Here is a 26977-nt window from a genome sequence, read left to right as displayed (position 1 = left end):
TAATTTACAAGGGATGTTCTTTATTACTTTTATCAGTTCTAAAATATCATCCTCCTTTAAAAAAATTTAAGACTGGAATGACAGATTATTTCCTTCACTGTTGTAAATACTGCAAATTTATCAGCGGAGCTAAGTATCAATATAATTTTTCCTTCAGCTTGAACACATAAGGGAGCACTAAAATAGATTATAAACCTCATTTGACCTGATCTTACAAAAAGTCACTCTGGCTGTCTTCAGTCCTGTTCTGTCTCCAGGTAGATTTCCAGGGTAGGCTTGTGTCACTTGGTCCATCTATAATAGGTCGGATAGGGTAGTCTGTAGTAACTGCCAGGATACCACCTTCTGTTCTGTGCTGCTTGACTGCCGTTTGGCTTTACATTCCAAGAGTACCTCCTGTGTAAACAGTCCTCTCCGTGGGGACCAGGAGGAGGAATATGGCCTCTCTGGTAAATGTTCTGATTCTGTGAAAATTTTCTTAAACAAAATAAAAGTAATACACCATTATTAGTTTTAATAAATATATATAATAAGCTTTATAAAATTATACATAGATACTCTGGTTCTACTGTTTTCTACCTGTGTGATTTTAGCAGATAAAATTGCTGAATCTTTGGATTTCGTAGTTCTTTATAAAATAGAGCTAATAATACCTTCCATCTTCATGGATTGTTTTGAAGGTAAATTAAGATGATATACTTCAATTACCCACCACAATGCCTTGGCACACTGTAGGTTCCCAGAAGCCTTTCCATCTTTCCCTATAAATGCCCATACTATTCTAATCAGATACATTCTCTCCAAGTGTGGCAGGGTTGACATGAAACAGAATAAGCTATTTATTTTTGAAACCAGGAACCTACTTTCACTTTATAAGTAAATACATATATAAATTAATGATAAAATATAGAAATTCTAACCTTGGCACATGCAGCAAATTTGGAAAATTAAATTGTTTCAAAAGCAACATCAGTAAATCTAATATAATCATACAAAAGAAAATTTGGAAATCTGAGAAAAGCAAACACCTCCCAAAACCCCTCAATCCCACTTAATCTAAGTAAACTGGTTAATATTTACTTTTGGTCTTTTTTCCCCCTACCATCTCTTTTTGACTGCTGAATCATAAGCTATTATTTTCACTTATCATAAGGAAGCTATCACTTTCAATGGCTTTATAAAATATCATAGTATGGATATAATAATTTACTTAGCTATTCTTCATCATTAGAAATGCAAGCTGCTACCAATTTTTCCACTACTATAAATAATACTGGGATTAACATCCCAGCACATATACAACTGTATCCTAAGCATCTAGTCCAGAGTCTGATACATAGTAGGGAGTTTGAGAAATGTGCTGAATGATTAAATGCACGTAGATTTTTCCATATTTTTAAGTATTTCTGTAACCTCATGGTGGATTTACCAGGTATGAACATTTTTATGGCTATTACAGTTATGTTTCAAAAGGGCTATACCATTTTTCAGTGCCCCTGGCAACACAAGCAACCTTTTTGAAATGTTTACATCTGCTAAAAATGCCAAAACATCTTTTTGAAAACTGAAAGTTTACAATGCGCTAAAGTACTTTATTAACTCATGTAATAATCTACGACAATCCCAAGGTATATGTTATTAAAATTTATTTATAATATTGTTAAAATTTCCATCTAACTGATAATAAAATAGGAATTTAGAGATCTTACTCAAGAGCACATACAGGGGGGCTTCCGGGAAGATGGCGGAAGAGTAAGATGCGGAGATCACCTTCCTCTCCACAGATACACCAGAAATACATCTACACGTGGAACAACTCCTAGAGAACACCTACTGAACACTGGCAAAAGACCTCAGACCTCCCAAAAGGCAAGAAACCCCCCACATACCTGGGTAGGGCAAAAGAGAAAAGAATAAACAGAGACAAAAGGATAGGGATGGGACCTGCACCAGTGGGAGGGAGCTGTGAAAGAGGAAAGGTTTCCACACACGAGGAAGCCCCTTTGTGGGTGGAGACTGCGGGTGGCGGAGGGGGAAAACTTCGGAGCCGCAGAGCACAGCGCAGCCACCGGGGTGCGGAGGGCGAAGCGGAGAGATTCCTGCACAGAGGATCAGGGCCGACCAGCACTCACAGCCCAAGAGGCTTGTATGCTCACCCGCCAGGACAGGCGGGGCTGAGAGTTGAGGCTCAGGCTTCGGTCAGAGCGAGGGGAGAGGACTGGGGTTGGCGGCGTGAACACAGCCTGCAGGGGGTTAGTGCACCATGGCTAGCCGGGAGGGAGTCCGGGGAAAAGTTTGGACCTGCCGAAGAGGCAAGAGACTTTTTCTTCCCTCTTTGTTTCCTGGTGCACGAGGAGAGGGGATTAAGAGCGCTGCTTAAAGGAGCTCCAGAGATGGGCGCGAGCCGCGGCTAAAAGCGCGGACCCGAGACGGGCGCGAGCCAAGGCTAAAAGCGCGGGCCCCAGAGACTGGCATGAGATGCTAAGGCTGCTGCTGCCGCCACCAAGAAGCCTGTGTCACTATCCACACCCCACTTCGGGGAGCCTGTGCGGCCTGCCACTGCCAGGGTCCCGGGATCCAGGGACAACTCCCCCGGGAGAACGCACGGCGCGCCTCAGGCTGGTGCAACGTCACACTGGCCTCTGCCGCCGCAGGCTCGCCCCACACTCCTTACCCCTCCCTCCCCCCCAGCCTGAGTGAGCCAGAGCCCCCGATTCAGTGGCTCCTTTAACCACATCCTGTCTGAGCGAAGAACAGACGCCCTACAGCGACCTACACGCAGAGGCGGGGCCAAATCCAAAGCTGAGCCCCTGGGAGCTGTGAGAACAAAGAAGAGAAAGGGAAATCTCTCCCAGCAGCCTCAGAAGCAGCGAATTAAAGCTCCACAATCAACATGATGTACCCTGCATCTGTGGAATACATGAATAGACAACGAATCATCCCAAATTGAGGAGGTGGACTTTGAGAGCAAGATTTATGACTTTTTCCCCTTTTCCTCTTTTTGTGAGTGTGTAGGAGTATGCTTCTGTGAGAGATTTTGTCTGTATAGCTTTGCTTCCACCATTTGTCCTAGGGTTCTATCCGTCCGTTATTTTTTCTTTTTTTTCTCTTAATTTTTTTTATTTTAATAACTTTATTGTATTTTATCTTATTTTATTTTATTGTACTTTATCTTCTTTCTTTCTTTTCTTCCTTCCTTCCCTCCTTCCTTCCTCCCTCCCTCCCTCCTTTCTTTCTTTCTACTTGTACTAATTCTTCCTTTCTACTTTTTCTCCCTTTTTTTTTTTTTTTTTTTTTTTGTGGTATGCGGGCCTCTCACTGTTGTGGCCTCTCCCGTTGCGGAGCACAGGCTCCGGACGCACAGGGTCAGCGGCCATGGCTCACGGGCACAGCCGCTCCGCGGCATGTGGGATCCTCCCGGACCGGGGCACGAACCCGTGTCCCCTGCATCGGCAGGCGGACTCTCAACCACTGCGCTACCAGGGAAGCCCTTTTTCTCCCTTTTATTCTGAGCTGTGTGGATGAAAGGCTCTTGGTGCTGCAGCGAGGAGTCAGTGCTGTGCCTCTGAGGTGGGAGAGCCAACTTCAGGACACTGGTCCACAAGGGACCTCCCAGCTCCACATAATATCAAACAGCGAAAATCTCCCAAAGATCTCCATCTCAACACCAGCACCCAGCTTCACTCAACGACCAGCAAGCTACAGTGCTGGACATCCTATGTCAAACAACTAGCAAGACAGGAACACAACCCCACCCATTAGCAGAGAGGCTGCCTAAAATCATAATAAGTCCACAGACACCCCAAAACACACCACTAGACGTGGACCTGCCCACCAGAAAGACAAGATCCAGCCTCATCCACCAGAACACAGGCACTAGTCCCCTCCATCAGGAAGCCTACAAAACCCACTGAACCAACCTTAGCCACTGGGAACAGACACCAAAAACAATGGGAACTACAAACCTGCAGCCTGCAAAAAGGAGACTCCAAACACAGTAAGATAAGCAAAATGAGAAGACAGAAAAACACACAGCAGATGAAGGAGCAAGATAAAAACGCACCAGACCTAACAAATGAAGAGGAAATAGGCAGTCTACCTGAAAAAGAATTCAGAATAATGATAGTAAAGATGATCCAAAATCTTGGAAATAGAATAGACAAAATGCAAGAAACATTTAACAAGGACCTAGAAGAACTAAAGAGGAAACAAACAATGATGAGCAACAAAATAAATGTAATTAAAAATACTCTACATGGGATCAATAGCAGAATAACTGAAGCAGAAGAACGGATAAGTGACCTGGAAAATAAAATAGTGGAAATAACTACTGCAGAGCAGAATAAAGAAAAAAGAATGAAAAGAACTGAGGACAGTCTCAGAGACCTCTGGGACAACATTAAATGCACCAACATTCGAATTATAGGGGTTCCAGAAGAAGAAGAGAAAAAGAAAGGGACTGAGAAAATATTTGAAGAGATTATAGTTGAAAACTTCCCTAATATGGGAAAGGAAATAGTTAATCAAGTCCAGGAAGCACAGAGAGTCCCATACAGGATAAATCCAAGGAGAAATACGCCAAGACACATATTAATCAAACCGTCAAAAATTAAATCAAAGAAAACATATTAAAAGCAGCAAGGGAAAAACAACAAATAACACACAAGGGAATCCCCATAAGGTTAACAGCTGATCTTTCAGCAGAAACTCTGCAAGCCAGAAGGGACTGGCAGGACATATTTAAAGTGATGAAGGAGAAAAACCTGTAACCAAGGTTACTCTACCCAGCAAGGATCTCATTCAGATTGGATGGAGAAATTAAAACCTTTACAGACAAGCAAAAGCTGAGAGAGTTCAGCACCACCAAACCAGCTTTACAACAACTACTAAACGAACTTCTCTAGGCAAGAAACACAAGAGAAGGAAAAGACCTATAATAACAAACCCAAAACAATTAAGAAAATGGGAATAGGAACATACATATCGATAATTACCTTAAATGTAAATGGACTAAATGCTCCCACCGAAAGACACAGATTGCCTGAATGGATACAAAAATAAGACCCATATATTTGCTGGGTACAAGAGATGCACTTCAGACCTAGAGACACATACAGACTGAAAGTAAGGGGATGGAAAAAGATATTTCATGCACATGGAAACCAAAAGAAAGCTGGAGTAGCAATTCTCATATCAGACAAAATAGACTTTAAAATAAAGACTATTACAAGAGATAAAGAAGAACACTACATAATGATCAAGAGATCGATCCAAGAAGAACATATAACAATTATAAATATTTATGCACCCAACATAGGAGCACCTCAATACATAAGGCAAACACTAACAGCCATAAAAGGGGAAATCGACAGTAACACATTCATAGTAGGAGACTTTAATACCCCACTTTCAACAATGGACAGATCATCCAAAATGAAAATAAATAAGGAAACACAAGCTTTAAATGATACATTAGAAAAGATGGACTTAATTGATATTTATAGGACATTCCATCCAAAAACAACAGAATACACATTTTTCTCAAGTGCTCATGGAACATTCTACAGGATAGATCATATCTTGGGTCACAAATCAAGCCTTGGTAAATTTAAGAAAATTGAAATTGTATCAAGTATCTTTTTTGACCACAACGCTATGAGACTAGATATCAATTACAGGAAGAGATCTGTAAAAACTACAAACACATGGAGGCTAAACAATACACTACTTAATAACGAGGTGATCACTGAAGAAATCAAAGAGGAAATTAAAAAATACCTAGAAACAAATGACAATGGAGAAACAATGACCCAAAATCTATGGGATGCAGCAAGAGCAGTTCTAAGAGAGAAGTTTATAGCAATACAATCCTACCTGAAGAAACAGGAAACATCTCGAATAAACAACCTAACCTTGCACCTAAAGCAATTAGAGAAAGAAGAACAAGGAGAACCCCAAAGTTAGCAGAAGGAAAGAAATCATAAAGATCAGATCAGAAATAAATGAAAAAGAAATGAAGGAAATGACTGCAAAGATCAATAAAACTAAAAGCTGGTTCTTTGAGAAGATAAACCAAATTGATAAACCATTAGCCAGACTCATCAAGAAAAAAAGGGAGAAGACTCAAATCAACAGAATTAGAAATGAAAAAGGAGAAGTAACAACTGACACTGCAGAAATACAAAAGATCATGAGAGATTACTACAAGCAACTCTATGCCAATAAAATGGACAACCTGGAAGAAATGGACAAATTCTTAGAAATGCACAACCTGACAAGACTAATCAGGAAGAAATAGAAAATATGAACAGACCAATCACAAGCACTGAAATTGAAACTGTGATTAAAAATCTTCCAACAAACAAAAGCCCAGGACCAGATGGATTCACAGGCGAATTCTATCAAACATTTAGAGAAGAGCTAACACCTATCCTTCTCAAACTCTTCCAAAATATAGCAGAGGGAGGAACACTCCCAGATTCCTTCTACGAGGCCACCATAACCTTGATACCAAAACCAGACAAGGATGTCACAAAGAAAGAAAACTACAGGCCAATATCACTGATGGACATAGATGCAAAAATCGTCAACAAAATACTAGCAAACAGAATCCAACAGCACATTAAAAGGATCATACACCATGATCAAGTGGGGTTTATTCCAGGAACGCATGGATTCTTCAATATACGCAAATCTATCAATGTGATAAACTATATTAACAAATTGAAGGAGAAAAACCATATGATCATCTCAATAGATGCAGAGAAAGCTTTTTACAAAATTCAACACCCATTTATGATAAAAACCCTGCAGAAAGTAGGCATAGAGGGAACTTTCCTCAACATAATAAAGGCCATATATGACAAGCCCACAGCCAACATCGTCCTCAATGGTGAAAAACTGAAAGCATTTCCACTAAGATCAGGAACAAGACAAGGTTGCCCACTCTCACCACTCTTATTCAACATAGTTTTGGAAGTTTCAGCCACAGCAGTCAGAGAAGAAAAGGAAATAAAAGGAATCCAACTCGGAAAAGAAGTAAAGCTGTCACTGTTTGCAGGAGACATGATACTATACATAGAGAATCCTAAAGATGCTACCAGAAAACTACTAGAGCTAATCAATGAATTTGGTGAAGTAGCAGGATACAAAATTAATGCACAGAAATCTCTGGCATTCTTACACAGTAATGATGAAAAATCTGAAAGTGAAATCAAGAAAACACTCCCATTTACCACTGCAACAAAAAGAATAAAATATCTAGGAATAAACCTACCTAAGGAGACAAAAGACCTGTATGCAGAAAATTATAAGACACTGATGAAAGAAATTAAAGATGATACAAATAGATGGAGACATATACCATGTTCTTGGATTGGAAGAATCAACATTGTGAAAATAACTCTACTAGCCAAAGCAATCTACAGATTTAATGCAATCCCTATCAAACTACCAATGGCATTTTTCACAGAACTAGAACAAAAAATTTCACAATTTGTATGGAAACACAAAAGACCCCGAATAGCCAAAGCAATCTTGAGAATGAAAAACGGAGCTGGAGGAATCAGGCTCCCTGACTTCAGACTATACTACAGAGTTATAGTAATCAAGACAGTATGGTACTGGCACAAAAACAGAAAGATAGATCAATGGAACAGGATAGAAAGCCCAGAGATAAACCCACACACATATGGTCACCTTATCTTTGATAAAGGAGGCAGGAATGTACAGTGGACAAAGGACAGCCGTTTCAATAAGTGGTGCTGGGAAAACTGGACAGGTACAAGTAAAAGTATGAGATTAGATCAAATCCCTAACACCATACACAAAAATAAGCTCAAAATGGATTAAAGACCTAAATATAAGGCCAGAAACTATCAAACTCTTAGAGGAAAACATAGGCAGAACACTCTATGACCTAAATCACAGCAAGATCCTTTCTGACCCACCTCCTAGAGAAATGGAAATAAAAACAAAAATTTAAAAATGGGACCTAATGTAACTTCAAAGCTTTTGCCCAGCAAAGGAAACCATAAACAAGACCAAAAGACAACCCTCAGAATGGGAGAAAATATTTGCAAATGAAGCAACTGACAAAGGATTAATCTCCAAAATTTATAAGCAGCTCATGCAGCTCAATAAGAAAAAAACAAACAATCCAATCCAAAATTGGGCAGAAGACCTAAATAGACATTTCTCCAAAGAAGATATACAGACTGCCAACAAGCACATGAAAGAATGCTCAACATCACTAATCATTACAGAAATGCAAATCAAAACTACAATGAGATATCATCTCACACTGGTCAGAATGGCCATCATCAAAAAATCTAGAAACAATAAATGCTGGAGAGGGTGTGGAGAAAAGGGAACACTCTTGCACTGCTGGTGGGAGTGTGAATTGGTACAGCCACTATGGAAAACAGTATGGAGGTTCCTTAAAAAACTACAAAGAGAATTACCATATGACCCAGCAATCCCACTACTGGGCATACACCCTGAGAAAACCATAATTCAGAAAGAGTCGTGTACCAAAATGTTCATTGCAGCTCTATTTACAATAGCCCGGAGATGGAAACAACCTAAGTATCTATGATCGGATGAATGGATAAAGAAGATGTGGCACATATATACAATGGAATATTACTCAGCCATAAAAAGAAATGAAATTGAGCTGTTTGTAATGAGGTGGATAGACCTAGAGTCTGTCATACAGAGTGAAGTAAGTCAGAAAGAGAAAGACAAATACCGTATGCTAAGAGATATATATGGAATTTAAGAAAAAGAAATGTCATGAACAACCTAGGGGTAAGACAGGAATAAAGACACAGACCTACTAGAGAATGGACTTGAGGATATGGGAAGGGGGAAGGGTAAGCTGTGACAAATGGAAAGAGAGGCATGGACATATATACACTACCAAAAGTAAGGTAGATAGCTAGTGGGAAGCAGCCGCATAGCACAGGGAGATCAGCTCGGTGCTTTGTGACCGCCTGGAGGGGTGGGATAGGGAGGGTGGAAGGGAGGGAGACGCAAGAGGGAAGAGATATGGGAACATATGTATATGTATAACTGATTCACTTTGTTATAAAGCAGAAACTAACACACCACTGTAAAGCAATTATACTCCAATAAAGATGTAAAAAAAAAAAAAAAATGATCACATACAGGGTGAACAGCAGAGCCAGGATGCAAACCCAAGTCCAGCCTGACAATCAATACACTGGACAACCTTGTCAAAAACTTGCTAAATTAATAGCCAAATAGCAAAAAGTATTGTTTAATTGTACTGAGGTTTTTCCTGTTTCCCATGTAAAAGTATGTTTGTGATTTATATGTTCAACCCCTTTGCAAGTTTCTCTACTGGAATTTTACCATTTTCCCTATAATTTGTATTTACTCTTTAAATAAAGCAACCTTCTTTCTTCTGAAAACTATACCACTATTACTGCAGCCTAAGAATGTAAGATCCTTTCTGACACTCACATCAAATTATTGGCTTAAACTAAGTTTAAGAATCAATGAAAATTTCTAAGTCCTCTTCCCAACTGCCTCTGAAAAATCACCTATTCCCCCTCCTGTACTTGATTTTCCAGCCCTAAATGCAAAATATGGAACAAACAATACCTCCTGGTTGACACTGATCAGCAAGAAAACACCAATTCTTCACATTATAATGTGTTTGCACTAATTTATAATATTAATTTCTATTTCAATTCTAGAAAAAGGGAAAGCAGAGATACCTTTCTGATTGCTGCAAATCTTGGGTCTGGGTATGGAAATGCCGAGATGTTGGGTAACCTGGGGTCTGACGTAGGTTATGCTTCAGTCCTTGGTTAACAGACTTATTAGCTGTGTGAACTGGTTCCATCATACGCGCTGAGTCTTCAAAACCACTTGTTCTGGATACACTGGAATCCCGATTCCTCAAACAGAATGTTCCCACAAAATATTACTGGTCTGCAAATTCAGTAGCCAATTTAGTGACTATATTTTGGCCCGTGAAAGTAACAATTCCATCCTCCCCCCATTCCTATTTGTTTAGGTTTCCTCGAGCAAGTAAACAAGCTATAAGAAGAAGGGATATGTGCAGCTTAAATTATATAAAATTAGATCTTCCTAACCACAAATATCACGTCTAAAATGCAACTTACTTTCTGATGGGACCATTCCGAAGGTCTTCAATGTAGTTTTGTCTTTCTAAGCAATGTCCACGGCTCCTATTGAATACTGAGGCACGGATGAACTGTTAGAGATAACTGTACAAAAAGCAAATCTTTCCCAGAGAAAGCAGATTAAAGATGAAATCCAGGGACTTCCCTGGTGGCACAGTGGTTAAGAATCAACCTGCCAATGCAGGGGACAGGGGTTCGAGCCCTGGTCCGGGACGATCCCACATGCCACGGAGCAACTAAGCCCATGCACCACAACTACTGAAGCCTGTGTGCCTAGAGCCCATACTCCTCAACGAGAAGCCACCGCAATGAGAGGCCCACGTACCGCAACAAAGAGTAGCCCCTGCTCGCTGCAACTAGAGAAAGCCCGCACAGCAACGAAGACCCAATGCAGCCAAAAATAAATTAATTAATTAAATAAATTTAAAAATGAAAAAAAAATGCTGAAATCCACTGACTAATTATTCAGGCTGTTATATCTCGCTATTTCCAGATACATCCCTTTCAAAACTTTTGGTAAAAGGTTATCTTATGTCTGAACAAATGAATTACAAACTTTTCTCTTTTTCCAAAACTTGAGAAATTCCCCTACACTTCTACCTTCAAATTTTATAAAAAGGGAAAAGTAGTGACAACCCTTATACTTACATTCAATTGCATCATCTGGCCACATGCCTTCTACATCAATCAAATATCTACAAAACAACAAAATTCGAGTCATTTGTAAATAAAAAGAAAAGAAAATCAAGTTTTTGCAAAAAAGGTCCAATTTCGCTTTACAAATATAGATATAAAAATCCTAAGAAAGTATCAGCACATCTAATCAATAATTATTAAAGAATGATATATACCATGATTACAAAAAGGCTTTATTCCAAGGATGCAAGGATAACACAACTTTAGAAAATCTATTAATATAATTATTTACATTAATACAATAATTTAATTAATAAATGAAAGAGAATAAAATACATGACCAAACTGGAAGATGTTAAAAAGTTATCTGATAACATACAACACTCAGTTTTGATCAAAATGCTTTGTACACTCAAAACAGGAGACTTAATATGACAGAGTATTCCTCAAGAACCAACAAATAACAAAAGACAAATTAGGATAAATATTAACATCATATCTAAAAAACCCTATCTAACCAACCATAGGAGCCAGAGACTTAGGAATCACCCTCACTGACAACTATTTCTCCCTCACCCTCATCCTCAGCCCACCACCAGTGCTAACAATGATACTGTCTACATACCTCTGGAATCTGTCCACATCTTTCCACCAAAATGACCACCATACCCTGGTCCAAGCCACCATTATGCCCAATTTCTATAAAAGTCTCCTAACTTGTTTCCTCGCTTCCCCTCTTTCTCCCTGCAGTGTATTCTCCACTCGGTAGCAAAATGATAGGTTGAAAATGCAATTGGGTATGTTCCACACACTCACCTTCAACAGAAAAAGTTCAATGGTTTTCTATTAAAGTCTGAAACCTTAAACATAAGCCTGCACGATCGAGCTCCTGCCCACACTTGTAGCTCCATTATAATCACATGCTCCCCCGACAGCCCCACCTTCCTGGCCAGTTCCTCCAACACACCATATGCTTTCCTCTTATAGGGTCTTTTGATATTCCTTATGCTCAGAAATCTCTCTCCAATGTCCCTATCTGCTTAATACCTACTCATCCTTCAGATATCAGCTGAAACATCCCTAAATAAACCTTCTCTAATCTCCATGATGAGATCAAATCCTCCCTAAAATGTGCTCTCATGGAACCATGTTCCTCTCCTTGGCACTTGTCAGAGATGTAATTCTACATGCAGTGTATGATTCTTGAATATCTATTCCCTCTCTGGACTGTTAGAATTCACAAAGGGCAGGTCAAGTCTCTTCACTCACAAAATGTCACAAGTCTTTTTGCTAGCCCCCGGCACAGTGCTTAGACATAACACATGCTCAATAAGTACCTCCTGAGTGAACAACCATAAATTCGTATAGTGTAGCAACATCCACAAAAAGCATAAGGGCACCAACTCTTTGATGCAGAAGTCCCATTCTGAGTGAAGTTAACTGAGACAAAGCATATATATTCAAAGGTGTTCACACAGCAATGTCCATTACTTTGATGTTTTATAATATCAAAAACTTCGGACTTTTATATGTTCATCAGTGAGCAAAGGAACAATGCAGCCTTAAAAAAAATAAACAAATGGGACCTAATGAAACTTAAAAGCTTTTGCACAGCAAAGTATAAACAAGATGAAAAGACAACCCTCAGAATGGGAGAGAATATTTGCAAACGAATCAACAGACAAAGGATTAATCTCCAAAATATATAAATAGGTCATGTAACTCATTATTAAAAAAACAAACAACCCAATCAAAAAATGGGCAGAAGACCTAAATAGACATTTCTCCAAAGAAGACATACAGATGGCCACAGGGCACATGAAAAGCTGCTCAACATCACTAATTATTAAAGAAATGCAAATCAAAACTACAATGAGGTATCACCTCACACCGGTTAGAATGGGCATCATCAGAAAATCTACAAACAACAGATGCGGGAGAGGGTGTGAGGAAAGGGAACACTCTTGCACTGCTGGTGGGAATGTAAACTGATACAGCCACTATGGAGAACAGTATGGAGGTTCCTTAAAAAGTAAAAATAGAATTACCATATGACTCAGCAATCCCACTGCTGGGCATATACCCAGAGAAAACCATAATTCAAAAAGACGTATGCACCCCAATGTTCAATGCAGCACTATTCACAATAGCTAGGTCATGGAAGCCACCTAAATGCCCATCGACAGATGAAAGGACAAAGAAGACGTGGTACGTATATACAATGGAATATTACTCAGAGATAAAAAAGAACGAAATTGGGTCATTTGTAGAGACGTGGACGGACCTAGAGACTGTCATACAGAGTGAACTAAGTCAGAAAGAGAAAAACAAATATTGTATATTAATGCCTATATGTGGAATCTAGAAAAATGGTACAGATGAACCGGTTTGCAAGGCAGAAATAGAGACACAGATGTAGAGAACAAACGTATGGACACCAAGGTGGGAAAGCGGGGCAGGGCGGGGGTCGGTGGTGGTGAGATGAACTGGGAGATTGGGATTGACATATATACACTAATATGTAGAAAATAGATAACTAATAAGAACCTGCTGTATAAAAAATAAATTTTTTAAAGTCAAAAATAAATAAAAATAATAAGTAAATAAATAAATTAATTATTTTAAAAAAGAATGAGCTTGGAAGACTGTCAAAACAGCACACAGATCACATACTCAAGCCCTGGAAGATGGGGAAATGCCTTAAGTCCCCCACTTCGGATGACATCTCCCTGCCTCACAAGTCTCAGTCCGACTGGGCTAGCTTTGGCAAGGGGACGGAGCTGGATCAGGAGCCACTGCTGCCGTATCTGGATCAAGTTCCAGTTTTGGTCTATCATCCAACACCTAGCCAGACTCGCCTAGCAACTCAGCTGAGAGGAACAAAATAGGAAAGAATAGGCCTCATACAGCATCAGCCTAAAGGAGTTTATGACCCTGGAAGAAATGGATCAGAAAAAAAGCCTCTCTCTAGTTCCCTGGTGGTGCACTGGCTAAAGACTCCGCACTCCCAATGCAGGGGGCCCGGGTTCGTTCCCTGGTCATGGAACTAGATCCCACACGCATGCCGCAACTAAGAGTTTGCATGCCACAACTAAGGAGCCCACTGCCTGCAACTAAGACCCGGTGCAACCAAATAAATAAATTAAATTAAATAATATTAGAAAAAAAGATCCGGGAGTGTGTGATCTGTGTGATGGACTTTGTTTATGACAACCCAATTTGATTTCTGCTGTGTATGCAGATCACCTGGGCTGTACAGATGACTGGCTGATGAGATCCTTCACGTGCCCCTCCTGCATGGAGACAGTTGATGCAGCACTGCTTTTGTCCTACGAGACTAACTGAGCCAGTGTCTCTCACCTGACTTCAAGTGAACCATCATTTTTGGTGGTTTTGATCTTTTCTCGTTGAGCCCAAAGATCCAGGGATTAGGAATTAAGATAATGCATGAAAGTTTCCTAAAAATTCCTAAACGGCTGCAGATGTTGGGGAAAAGTACGTGATATTTTTAGAAATTTATGGGGAAAAGTAGGATGCTATTTTTATGTAAAGCCTTCACCCAGTGTTTAAAAATATAATTGTATTTAGATCTTCTTATTGCTCTAGTACGTAGGAATTGTATAAAGTGTTACAGCAGCTATATATGTTTAAATTGTGTCGAAGACTAGGATACAGATAGTGGTTGTTTTTCCTAAGTGAGATAACTTTCTTCTTCCCCCTACCCAAATTCTTTACTGAAGTTGCTGGCATTTGGGTCAAGGTTTTATTAAAAGCTACATTTTATAACACTGGCACAAAAAAAGTAGTTTTAAGCTTGTTTGCACAGTTCTTTTGTTTTTAGAATAAACATAGAGCATTTATTTTTTATTTTATAGGAACTCCACAAGTTAAGGTCCCATTGTTCTTTTGCTGTGATTGTTGTTACTATTGATGTTGCTGTTTTCTGTCTTTGCTGGTTCTTTCTAATCTACCATTTGTCGTTATTGGCATATAATCATCTCATAGTCACGAGATGGCTGCTGTAAAACCAAGTATCATATTCTCACAAAACAAGGAGGAAGCAGAAAAAGAGTCCAAATGGTCATTTTCCTAATGCATATTTATCTTTCTTCAGAGAAAAATATCATTCTCATAAGCACAGTAACAGCCTTCCCCTAATTACTCATTTGCCAAAACAGATTGATATGACCATTCATAAGACAATTCATGGCAAAGAGGGATATTAATAATGACTGTCTTAGGCTAACAAGGATTTACCCACTAAAGCTGAATGCTTCACTCCTCAAAAAAATCATAAAGTTCTATGAGCAAGGAAGAACTACTAAGTGACTGTTGAGTAAACCATCAGAATTGTTTGTCCAAGACCATATGATTCATTTTTTCCATTGGAAATGGAATTCATTGCCTTAGGTCTTTTTAAATAGTGTACTATTACTGTTGGGGCTGGCTCTGTGCTTGAAAACCAGTTTATTTATAACCTGTTACAAGTGCTATATTTGTTTGCAGTTAAGAAATGCAGAGTTCAAAGTGATCTCCTAGCTTGTAAGCAAACTGAGATTATTGTCCCTCTTCTATAAAAAAATGAGTTAATGTGTCCAGAAACTAACTCTAGTAAAGTGGGGTTTAACATTACCCTTTCTTATGTGTTTCATCTGATTATTTTGGTTGTCAACATGGTGACAATTAAAAGTTAAGGTAAATTTTAAATATTAAGAATTCTGATTTATTGAGCTTGAGTTATGCCAACATGCTTATGTAAAAATGAAAGTGGCACCATGGTTAAACTGACAAAAGTTTCTCAGTTGTAACAATTTTGATGTATTCTTTCCTGTGACCTCCTTCCCTGTTCTCTTCAACCACAGCAAAAGGATACTGCATGTCTTCTTATTGTAGTGCTGAGGTTACTGAAGTTATATAAAACACATCTGTCTGTTTCTTGGAAGGAAAGTCCTGCTAGTTGACTGACAATTGTAAGCAGGGAGAATAAAGACAAATGTGTTTCATGTTTTGCACACAAATGCAGAATTTGTATAATCACGACTTCACAGTTGTGATCTCAAAAAAGAAGGAATTTCTCCTTTATACTTTCCTTGTAATTAATGTAAGAACACTCTGAATCTCTAAGCTTCTGAAGTGTTAGAAGTACAGATGGGCTACTAAAGATGTAGTTGTAATGTTTTACCCATTTAGCATGTGTTTATTTTTCCTTATGTACTCAAAGGTGACATATTTGTTCAGCTCAGTGATATTATAGCTAAAAAAATCATTCATTAGTAAAAGGAGAAGCAATCTCAACCTAACAAATCAGAAGTGTTTCTTATTATTTTATACTGAGTTGAATATTTGACTCTTAACACTTTTCTACATACAAAACACAAGTCTCTTGAAGGGTTCTTCATAAGTGCATTATAGAAGAATTTAGTATGTCATAAGCACTTAAAGATTTGACATTCAACTGTAGTAGTATCCATGTTGGTTAATTTTTTTACAAGCCCCATGATGAGTTTGAGAAAAACTGAAAGAATTAGAGTATCAGGTTCTATCAAATTGTTACATGTATCTTGCTTAAGTTTTTGTTCATTAATTTATATCCAACTACATAAAGCAAATTTGAGGAAAGACATTAATAAATAAATAAATAAATAAATAAGAATGAGGTCTCCAAATATTTTCATAGGAAGATGTCCACCATATATTAAATTATAAACCAGAATGTCTAAATACTATACCATTAAATCACATGTACTGTCAGTTCTGTATATCCAACCGTTCCATATCCTGCAGATATGGGAGGCCGACTATACTACACCATTTTACATACAGGACTTGAGCATCTGAGGATTTTGGTATCTATGGGGAGCCCTAAAACCAATCCCCTGCAGATACCAAGGGACCATTGTATATGCTTATATCTGCATTTTTTACGTCTGAAAAAATATGTGCTAAATTATTACTAGTGGTAACCTCTGAGTAGGGGGCAAAATTGCCTTAAACTTCATACATTTCTCTGACTGCATTTTTTTTTTTTTTTTTTTTTTTTTTGCGGTACACGGGCCTCTCATTGTTGTGGCCTCTCCCGTTGCAGAGCACAGCCTCCAGACGCGCAGGCTCAGCGGTCATGGCTCACGGGCCCAGCCGCTCCGCAGCATGTGGGATCTTCCCAGACGGGGGCACGAACCTGTATCCCCTGCATCAGCAGGTGGACTCTCAACCACTGCACCACCAGGGAAACCCTTCTGACTGCATTTTTTGCATTCAGCTTACATTAGCTTACATTACTATTGCAAACAGAACAATTTAAACATGGTCTGCCTCTTGGGGTTGGCAACTCACCTGCAGATGAGGTAGCCAGTCCTGTTTAAACCATGGGTACAGTGGACACCAATAAGTCTGTCTATAAAACAGGGAATATGGAATTAAGTAAGCGAAGTAGATACACTACAAAAAAGTTATACAATTTTCTGAAGAGTAGCATTTATTAGTTACCACAACACTACCACTATCCTGAAAAGGAAAAACTCTGAAGAAAGGAGTGTTTTTGAAGGAATGTACTATGAAGAATTAACTACTATAAAGTCAAAATTCATTGTCTCTGGGAAATTTTGCATAGCCTCCAATCAGATGCAATAGTGTGGACTGGAGAATGCCCATCAGGAACTGATTTGACTATAGAAAAAGGGGGTGGAAAAAAAAAACAGGCTATCAGAAGAAGAGAATTTGTTTTTGAGTGAAACAAATGGAATGCCTTCACTTTTAATGCTCAATATTAAAAAGTACAAACGGTTTCTGAAGGGCTCTTGGGGTCCCAAAGCACTTTCATTCCTTCTCTCATTCACTGCTCCTCACACACCACGGGTCTATGTGCCTGTGGAGACCTTGGTTAAGTAGCACCGTTCTTATTTCACAATGAAAAAGTAAGGCTTGAGACGTAAGCCCAAGCTGCACAGCAGGCAAACAGAAAAAAGACTAGAATCGAGTCTCAGATTTTTCCAACTATGCCACAGTGTTTCGTGGTCCAGCACTTAAAAAAAATTATAAGAGAAAGTAAATAAAAAACAACAACACGGAGCTGATCTCTGCAAAAGGTATGTCTGTGACTAGGTGGTGTCTGGCATTTGTCATCTCCTGCCTGGATTACTACCGCCCTACAATTCTAGCAATCTCTTTTATTTCAACTGATCCTCCACATGGAAGATGTTATCTTTCTAAAATATAAACTTGGCTGGATTGCTCTGTTGCTTGAACATCTTCACTTAGCACAGAATACAGCCCAGGTTGTTAGCACAGCATTGAGAACTCTTTATAAACAATTATCAGTCTGTCTCTCCAACTGAATTATAAGTTCAAACTATGACTTACAAGGACCTACATCATCCACCTCCCTCCTTTGCCCTGACAGCCTCCCCTGATCTCATTCTCTACTGCCCTGCCCGCACTCACTTTCCCCTGTCCAGCCACACTGGCTTCCTTACTATTCCTCAAACATGCCAAGCACAGTCGTGCCTCAGGGACTTTGCACCTACTATTCCTTCTGCTTCAGAACACACCCTCCCACCCCATCTCCACTCTCCCAGAACACACCCTCCCACCCCATCTCCACTCTCCCAGATATCCAATGGCTTGTTTCTCACTTCAAGGCTCTGTTCCATCGACATCTTAATAGAGGGGACTTCCCTGATCACCTACCACATTCCCTCACCTCTTCATCTTCTTTTGTTATTCTCCAAAGCATTTACCACCGCTTGACACTCCACATATTGACTTATTTATTCATCTCTCTCCCCCACTACAATGGAAAGTACGTAAGGGCAAGAACTTTGTTCTCTTCCTACTTCCTAGAGCAGTGCCTTCAACTTAGAAGGTGTTATACAAGTATTTGCTGAAATGAATGTATGAATTCTTTGCCCTTTCACACTACCCTCTAGTCACACCAGTGGCTGGCCCTCCAGAGCACAAGTTCAAGCCCTGTGCCTTTTGTACCTGTCCCCAATACCTGGGCTGTCCTTTCCTCATTCTGGCAAAATCCTCTTCCCCCAAGCCCAGCTCAAACGCTGTCTCCTCAGTCAGGCCTTCCTCAATTTCTCCTCTATATTCCTGCTGCACTTGATTCTTTTATCATAATTAACCCACTTATACTCACTACATGTTTCTCTTCCTAGATAACTGTAAGTTGCTACTGAACAAAGACTTCGACTCACCTCTGTATCCCCGTGCCCTAACAACAAACCTATAAGGCTCTCAGTGTTTACTGAAACAATGTATTTTCTGAGTCTCTACCAATTCTAGGGAGTGCATAGTTTAGCCTCCTCCTCATTATCAGTGAGCCTGGCATCTGTGGGAGGGCCTTACAGCAGAGGAAGTCACCAATGGATCATAACTAAGGTCCTGAGACTGCAATGGCAGACAGCATGGTGAAGTTAGCCCACTGCATGCAGAAGACCCACAGAGGAGTCAGCATATGCAATGGACTACACTTGGTATAACATGTGAACAATCAAGGTTTACAAACGTGTTCTCATGCACTTGTAAGGATCTTCTAGCCCACGCGGAACAGACAGAACACACACAAAGGAGCCTGGAGGAAGTGAGTAGGCCGGCAGCTGCGCCCTAACATCTTAAGAGGTAACATTTCTGTGACTACAGTTTAAACAAATCAGATAATCTGCCTCCTTTCTAGACACCCTGGTTATCACAGGACAGGCCAAGCCTCTCAAGTTTTAAAGCTAAAGTACACGGAAGATCTGTGAATAGGGCTTAAGATATTTAAGAGCTAGTACCTGCATTAAGCAACCAGGTTACAGAATGAAAATTTATCTTGAAATTCCAGTCTCTCCCTCTCTCTCTCTCTCGCCTCCCATCCCCTATCTTCCCACCTCCATCTCTATTCCCTCTCCCCTACTCCCTGTTTTATGTATATACGTGCATCATTTTATATATACACGGAATATTTACTGTCTGTTACATTTATTTAATAAAGTGCACACTCCTCAGGCTCAATTTAGAAAGAGGACAAAATGAACACTTTCACATGGGCGTCAGTGGCGTTCCAAAGACAAAAGATTCCTCAGCCTTAAAACATGGCAAACACCATGTTCCTTCTGATAGTTAGATGCTAGAAAAAGGCAAGTGGATCCTTAAAATTCACACGCTATTAAGACCTACTATCAACAGAGTAGATCTTAAAGTGGAAACAAGAAAACACCAGCCTTTTAAGTTCTTCCTGTCTGAAGATAAGAGTAAGAGGTGGTAGTGTTCTTCCTCACTTGCACCCAAAGTGTAAAAGCAGCAAAAATATCTTAAACACATATGTGATGAGGAAGCCACTCTTCTGGTCCACTCTGTTTTGTTTTGCTTCTAGGGATGTCTCACTCCGAACCTTTGCTTTTTGTTTTCTCTTTTATGTACGCTAAGAACCTGAGAGTCTAAACCTTTTCTTCCACCTCTCAACCAATAAATAGGACAAAAGAACATTTTTATGTTTTTATGTATTTTCCATTCAAATTTTTAAAAAAGAGATAAGTAAGCTAGTTCAGTTGATATTTCTCACAAAAATCACTTTCCAAACTAAACTAAATTGTTTGTGACCATAAACAGGAAAAACACCGTACTCTATTAGCACCATCTGACATTTCCACCTTAATGTTACCAAACACAACAGGCCTAATGTCAGAACTATTAAAAATGTTAAAAATCCCCAACCCCACTCACAATGCATACCAAATTACAGGTAAAGGAAAAAAGAAAAAAACTCACCATTGTCTTTATTTTCCTTCAAAAACCCTTTAACAGCACACTGGAATTTAAAAATAGTGTCATCATCTGGCACCTGATGTCCAATTGTACAAATTTTTAAATGAGGAATAGTTTCTGGTAAGTCCTATAAGGCAAAACCATGAAAATATGTATTATTTCCTTTGTAGGGAAAGAATAAAAAATTAATTAGAGAAGGCAGAATGTAAACCAGGAGAGTACATTAAACTTTGTATGTCAGTCATTCTGATGAGAGCCATTTTTTCCAAAGCTGCTTTAACCAGTAATTATCACTTGATTTTCACTAAAACTGCAGAACGGACAGTTACCAGGCATGCAAAAGGAAAAGCAAATCTATGTGAATGAATGCACATGTAACTCAAAATGATATAAACAGTTCTACCTACATTTATGTTCTATCTTACATTTCAAGGGCCATAAAGCGGCTGTGATTTAAGGAGAGTCGTAGAATAGAGTCAGAAGAACTTGGATTCGAATTAGGAAACAGAGGCAATTTCAGGCATTGTTGAGAACTGGTATTCTTGAGGTGGGAGAAAGTAGACTATCAATAGAAGACAGAAAAGGATAAGTGAAAATTCTCTAGTTCTGAATTTACATGGAAAGTAGCAGTAGCAACCTATGACATATTTTTAAAATATTAAAAACAAACATACATATTTTTCCTAGCTCTGACCACTGAAAAAGTCTAGAAACAACTGATGTCATGTCAAAAGGACTCAGGAGTCACCGAGAAGCTCCAACTGGCCAAAGATAGGGCCTCAGTTAGAATAATAACTGTAACGGAGTCCACGGTGATAGGAAGAAATAAAATTTTACAAAACTGGTCAACACTGGAGGATATTTGTGAATCAACTCATTATTTTGAAAACTGTTAAATAAAAGAAGAGAATCATGCCTCTACAACTGAGCAACCAAACAGTTGATGAGGGGAATCTTCTCCTCGTACAAATATACCCAGCTAATAAGTGAAAAAAAGAACAACAGAATTCACCATTCTTTGAAGCCTCAACTGAATTAATGGATGTAGGTATGAATCATCAGTGACTGCTAATACCACAGAAAGACACAACTATATACGTCTCCATGGAAGAACACATCATCACCCATGAAACTGTCTTGCCAAAACAAAACATGCAAGCTTCGTTCTGATCAACTACTAAATTACAGGAAATTAAAGGACTGAAGAATATGTTAACAACACATGGAATGTAATCATCGACATCTAGATGGGACAAATGACCTGGTTTCTTTAAAAATAAAATTCAAGGAGGAAAAGAAAAGTGAGAGAGACATGGAGGGAGAATCTATAGATTAAACAAGACTTCAGAGACCTAACAATCCACGGCAAAGTGTGGACCTTATTTGCATCTAATTCAAAAGTCTTAAAAACAATTTTTTATGACATTTAGGAGACAACTGCAAATTTGAGCACTCACTGGGTATTAAATATTAAAAAATGATATTAAGGGGCTTCACTGGTGGTGCAGTGGTCGGGAGTCTGCCTGCCGATGCAGGGAACGCAAGTTCGTGCCCCAGCCCGGGAGGATCCCGCATGCCTCGGAGCGGCTGGGCCCCTGGGCCGAGGCCGCTGGGCCTGTGCGTCCGGAGCCTGTGCTCCACGGCGGGAGGGGCCGCAGCTGTGAGAGGCCCATGTACCGCAAAAAAAAAACAACAACAAAAAAAAAACATATTAAGGAATAGAAGCCCTATATTTTAAATATACATACCACAACTGTATAGGTGTAATTACATGTTGTCTCGGAGCTGCTTCAAGATAATATGGAATGGGGTGAAACAGGTGGGGGTATAGATAAAACATGACAGCCATCAGTTGGTAAATAAGAAAGCTGGATGAGTTCATGGGTATACAAGGAACACTCACAGTATCTTTATACTTTTGTACATGCTTAAAATCTGTGATCATTGTTTAAAAACAAGACGACGCTGTAGAAAACAGTTTGGCACTTTCTCAAAGGTTAAGCACAGAGCTACCGTACGATCCAACAACTCTGCTACTACCTACGCTGCACATCTAACAGAACTGAAAGCAGGGATTTGAACAAATATCTGTACACCAATGACCACAGCAGCGTGATTCACAATACCTACAAGGTGGAAAACAACCAAGTGTCAATCAACCGTCGAATAACAAACTATGGTCTATGTACACACAATGAGATTTTCTAAGCCAAAAAAGAAATGGCATTTCGTTACGTGCTATATAACATGGATGAACCTTGAAAACACGATGTTTAGGGCAATAAGCCAGACACAGAAGGACAAATACTGCAGATTCCACTTACACGAGGTACCTAGAATAGGCCAATCCACAGAGACAGAAAATAGAATAGAGGTTACCAAGGGTTGGTGGGAGGGAAAAGGGGCTGTTACTGTTTGATGGTTACAGAGTTTTTGTTGAGGATGATGAAAACGTTTTGGTTATAGACAGCGGTGATGGTTACACAACACTGTGACTGTACTTAATGCCACTGAACTGCATATTTATAAATGGTTAAAATAAATATGATTTCTCTATATTTTACCACAATAAGAAAAAAGGAATAACAGAGCTGAAATTTCAATTCTTCCTTTTCCGAGAGTCAGTTTCATCGTCTGTAAAATTAGTAATTGTAGTTGTCTATCCTCTGAGCTTAGTGCAGGGTAAGCACTCAGTAGGAGATATCAGTACTACTTCCACTTCAAGAGCAAAGGATTGCTGTGAAGATTAACTAATAAGTCAATGGATATGAAAGAACTTTCTAAATGGCAAACTGCTCTACAAATATTAAAAGACATTAGGTGTTACTGTCTCCCAAGGCCATGGAACAGGTCAGAAGAAGGAGAATTCTTTTGCACTGGAATGTCCTACATGGGCCAAGAGAATAGATGGGTTTCTGTACTATATCAGAAGGCATTAGGAAAAGGAAGCATAAAACTTAGAGAACAATTGTCTTTTACAGTGATGCTTAAACACGCTCAGGCAACTGCTTAAAATAAGTGCTAAAGACATAATGGACATACCTTTCTTTCCTTTTAGGCTACTACTATTCTTACTAAAAGTTTACTTCATTTTCAAAATATAGAACATGGAAGCTTATAGAATTTCTTAAGCATATCTAGAGCCTACTGCCAAATACTATAGTTCAATTCATATCTTTAATCTCATTTTGAAACAGCAATTACAAATGTGTATTTAAGGAAACCACTAGCTTCCCTTTTTGAACCCACGAGAGAAGGCCAGGGTTCACCTTAGCATAAGATGGTAACTACTGAACTACTATGAATTATTACAGTATCAGAAAGAAGGTCATTTTCAATTACGGCTTCCATTTACCTCTGGCTTATAATAGCGGCGAGTATATGTTAAGTCAATTATCAGCCCAAGTTCTTCATTCTGTTCTTGGATTTTGTTAAAAAGATCCAAGGGGGAAAAACATTCTTCTGGAGCAAGATTCTTTTCAAAACTCTGTCAGAAAGAATAAAATAAGGAAGAACATATGTTTAAAATCCTCTACTATACTATCCATTTATTCAAACCCTGTGACGCTAACATATGAGATTCAAAGTAAAGTTTCCTCCTCTGCAATTTACAAGCGATATTACAATCCTTTCTTCCAGAGAGATTAGATGGAAGAAAATAAGCTCACTTCTATATAGTTATTTCTATGTTTGTTTATTTCATGTTGGTCTCCTAACCTGACTCTAAACTCCCAGAAGGCAGGGACCACATCAATGTTGCCTACCACTGTATTGCCAGCTCCAAGCAGAGTGCCTGAAAACAGACACAGAAATAAATACTTCTTGAATATCTACATATAGGAAGGATGGCTTTCACTGCTAAATATTCTTTCATGTATTTGGCTTATACATGTACCCTGTGCCATTGATCTCTTTGGTTATTCAAGTGTCAGCAACACACACTTTTTTTCTTAATTAGTAGACTAGTTTTAGAGCAGTTTGAGATTCACAGCAAAGCTGAGCAAAATGTACACAGTTCCCACTTATACCCTCTCTCCTTCATCCCACACAGCCTTCCCCATTATCAACATGCCATACCAGTGTGCTTCATTCGTTAGAATTCATGAAGCAACACTGACACATCGTTATCAATCAAAGTCCATAGTTTATTGCATTCATGGTACAAGTAACTATTTCTTTATTTCTAGTATAGTCATCCCCAAACATTTACATACTGAGATACCTATTACTTTCTTAGAAATTACTTTATTCTTTATTTATAGTTAGGGCATTACACTGTTTTTTTTAATTAAGTACAAAAGTAGGTTGTATTTATCTACGAATTCCATTCTGGATGGTAAAGGAGGTATTAAAAAGTATTTGCTAAAAAATAGGGAAAATGGAGTACGACGGGGTTGAGAGCTAGGGATCTATATGGTGAATTCAGATTTCTGGAAGAATACGGTATTAACTTTTGCTTACCTTTTTTAAAGGAACTTTGAAAGCAATGAAACGAGTCCCAGGCATCCGCTGTCCAACTGGGAGATAGTCTTTCCACCTGTTAATATATTTTTTGTTAGGCAAATTTTATGTTAGGCTGTCTCCCTGCATAGGATGAATGCGCCTTGAAAATGGAAATCATATCCCTCTAGGGTAGGTCCCTCTTCTTTCTGCTTTGCATTTTGCTGCTCCACTTATTTAACCCCACCTAGTAATAACCTATACTTCCCTTGTTCCTGTTTCCCCATCTTGAAAACAGATAAAAGGTAACAAAACAATGCAAAGGTCTCAATAAATAAGGGATATCTAAAACCAGAGATGACCAGAACTTCTGTATCACTAATAAAACCTAGCCCGATGTTGGATACTAAGGTATCATTAATACATGAGTGTTGACTGAAACAGTTTAAACTCAATTTTTTCACTTCACAGTTTATTTTTAGTCCTCATACAAAACCTGATAATAAAATTCCTTAATGCTAGGAATCACAGTGAAAAATAATATCTGAACTGACTTTTGTAAGATGAGTTAGAACTAAGGTTAATTCAGTGTATCTGAAGCATTGAAAGTGAGGGCAAAAGTAGCACAAGATGGGGCCAGAGAAGCAGAGAGGATTCTAGACCACGCAGAGTCTTAAAGGCCAACGGTTTGTTTTCTATTCTCAAAACAATGTTTTTGAGCGATGTTTATGAGCAATGTTCCAACTTGCTTTTAAGGTTTCTTGTATGAAGAATGGATTGGAAGGAAACAAGATATATGGACACTAGTTAGGACCTCACTGCAACAGACAGGCAAGTTCAGTATTAGGATGCTGAGGAAGAGTTGACAGATTCAGAAGAAATGCAGGAGATAAACTGAAGCGGGCTTAATGGGGTATAAGATGGAGGAAAGGAAGGTCTTAGGGAATTAAAGAGTTTACTGCACAAATGAGCAAAGTCTCAAAATTAATCATTTGAACGTACAGAGGTAGATCACTCAAGTAACACCGGTTAGGAAGCAACAGTACGCCCTTTATAATTCCAAGAGACAAAACAAATCAACTGTTTCAACGGAAAATTCGGCGGTACCGGTGCGTTTTTTCACTCAAACTTAGGTCCAGTTCCTATTACTCACATTTTCTCTGTGCCAAAACAACACCGCTTGAGGAATTGAAGGGGATTCCATTTTGGTAATTAAGGAGTGTCCCCAACACTGACAGTCCCATCTTAAAAAGCAGTCCCTCGGCATTTTACCCGAGGAGCAATGACCAGAGCCTCCCTTTTAAAACGATGGGGAGAAATCAGAACATCACACACTGTCCCTTTCAGCTACTGTGAACTGAGCCGCGAGACGACCAGTACCCCCTAGCACAGCGCGGACGGGCCAGCGCGCGGGGGCCACTGTGACAGGCGACAGCACAAGAAACGAAGGCCAGGCCCAGGGGCTCTGAGCTCCACCGGCAACGCCCAGCGGCCAAGGCGTATTACCTTTCCGGGATGTGGTTTCCGCCCTTCTTCTTGGCCGACGAACGTCCAGAATATCCGCGACTCTGACCCCAGCGCCCGCGGGCATGATGCCACTGGCTCATGTGACCCCCAATATGCCGCCCACCCAACGCCAAGAGTGCCAAAGTCGCCAACCCGGCCGCCCCAGTGCCAGCACAAGTCCACGAACCACAGTCACCGAGGCGTTAGCTCACGCAGCTCGCGGACCTCTTTCTACTGCGCATGCGCCACCGCTCGTCGAGATGACGTCATCACGCCGGCCGACTGAGGCGCTTGATTAGTAAAGAGGACTCTGATGGCTGCAATTCCCTCATTAGCCGGAGGGTGGTAGCAGAGGTCCATTAGTTCTTGTGTGAACCCTTCCGAATTCCACTAATTGGGGACATGGAAAGCTGTCCAACTCTCCCAGTTTCTTGTGTGGTTGTTTCAGATATTTAAGTGCTTACATTCAC

General features: G+C 39.5%; 1 protein-coding gene and 1 pseudogene across 1 annotated transcript; one reads left to right on the top strand and one right to left on the bottom strand.

Annotated features, from left to right (window-relative positions):
• DUSP11 (dual specificity phosphatase 11) lies at positions 1-26689 on the bottom strand. Its single transcript, XM_065891343.1, has 9 exons — positions 26508-26689; positions 25023-25098; positions 23917-24048; positions 20565-20688; positions 17145-17205; positions 10824-10870; positions 10155-10230; positions 9744-9926; positions 1-477 (listed from the first exon to the last, which is right to left on the bottom strand). The coding sequence occupies exons 1-9, from the start codon at positions 26606-26608 to the stop codon at positions 282-284; spliced, it is 996 nt and encodes a 331-aa protein (XP_065747415.1). The 5' UTR covers positions 26609-26689; the 3' UTR covers positions 1-281.
• Positions 13499-14156, top strand: LOC136134075 (RING finger protein 11-like; annotated as a pseudogene).
• Positions 26690-26977: the final 288 nt, after the last annotated feature.

The sequence above is a fragment of the Phocoena phocoena genome, chromosome 14 (assembly GCF_963924675.1).
Source record: "Phocoena phocoena chromosome 14, mPhoPho1.1, whole genome shotgun sequence".
In the NCBI taxonomy this organism is placed as follows: domain Eukaryota; kingdom Metazoa; phylum Chordata; class Mammalia; order Artiodactyla; family Phocoenidae; genus Phocoena; species Phocoena phocoena.
The sequence above is the reverse complement of the archived record's forward strand: the minus strand, read 5'-3'. Positions and strand labels throughout refer to the sequence as shown.

Bases quoted from the DNA above. Each gene is read 5' to 3' on its own strand.
- DUSP11 (XM_065891343.1), bottom strand. From the start codon at position 26,608: ATGAGCCAGTGGCATCATGCCCGCGGGCGCTGGGGTCAGAGTCGCGGA. The intron at 24,049-25,022 runs GTAAGCAAAAGT...TCTTTCTGACAG, and splicing joins TCAAAGTTCCTTTAAAAAAG to AGTTTTGAAAAGAATCTTGC. The intron at 20,689-23,916 runs GTAAATGGAAGC...TTTGCCTTATAG, and splicing joins GCCGCTATTATAAGCCAGAG to GACTTACCAGAAACTATTCC.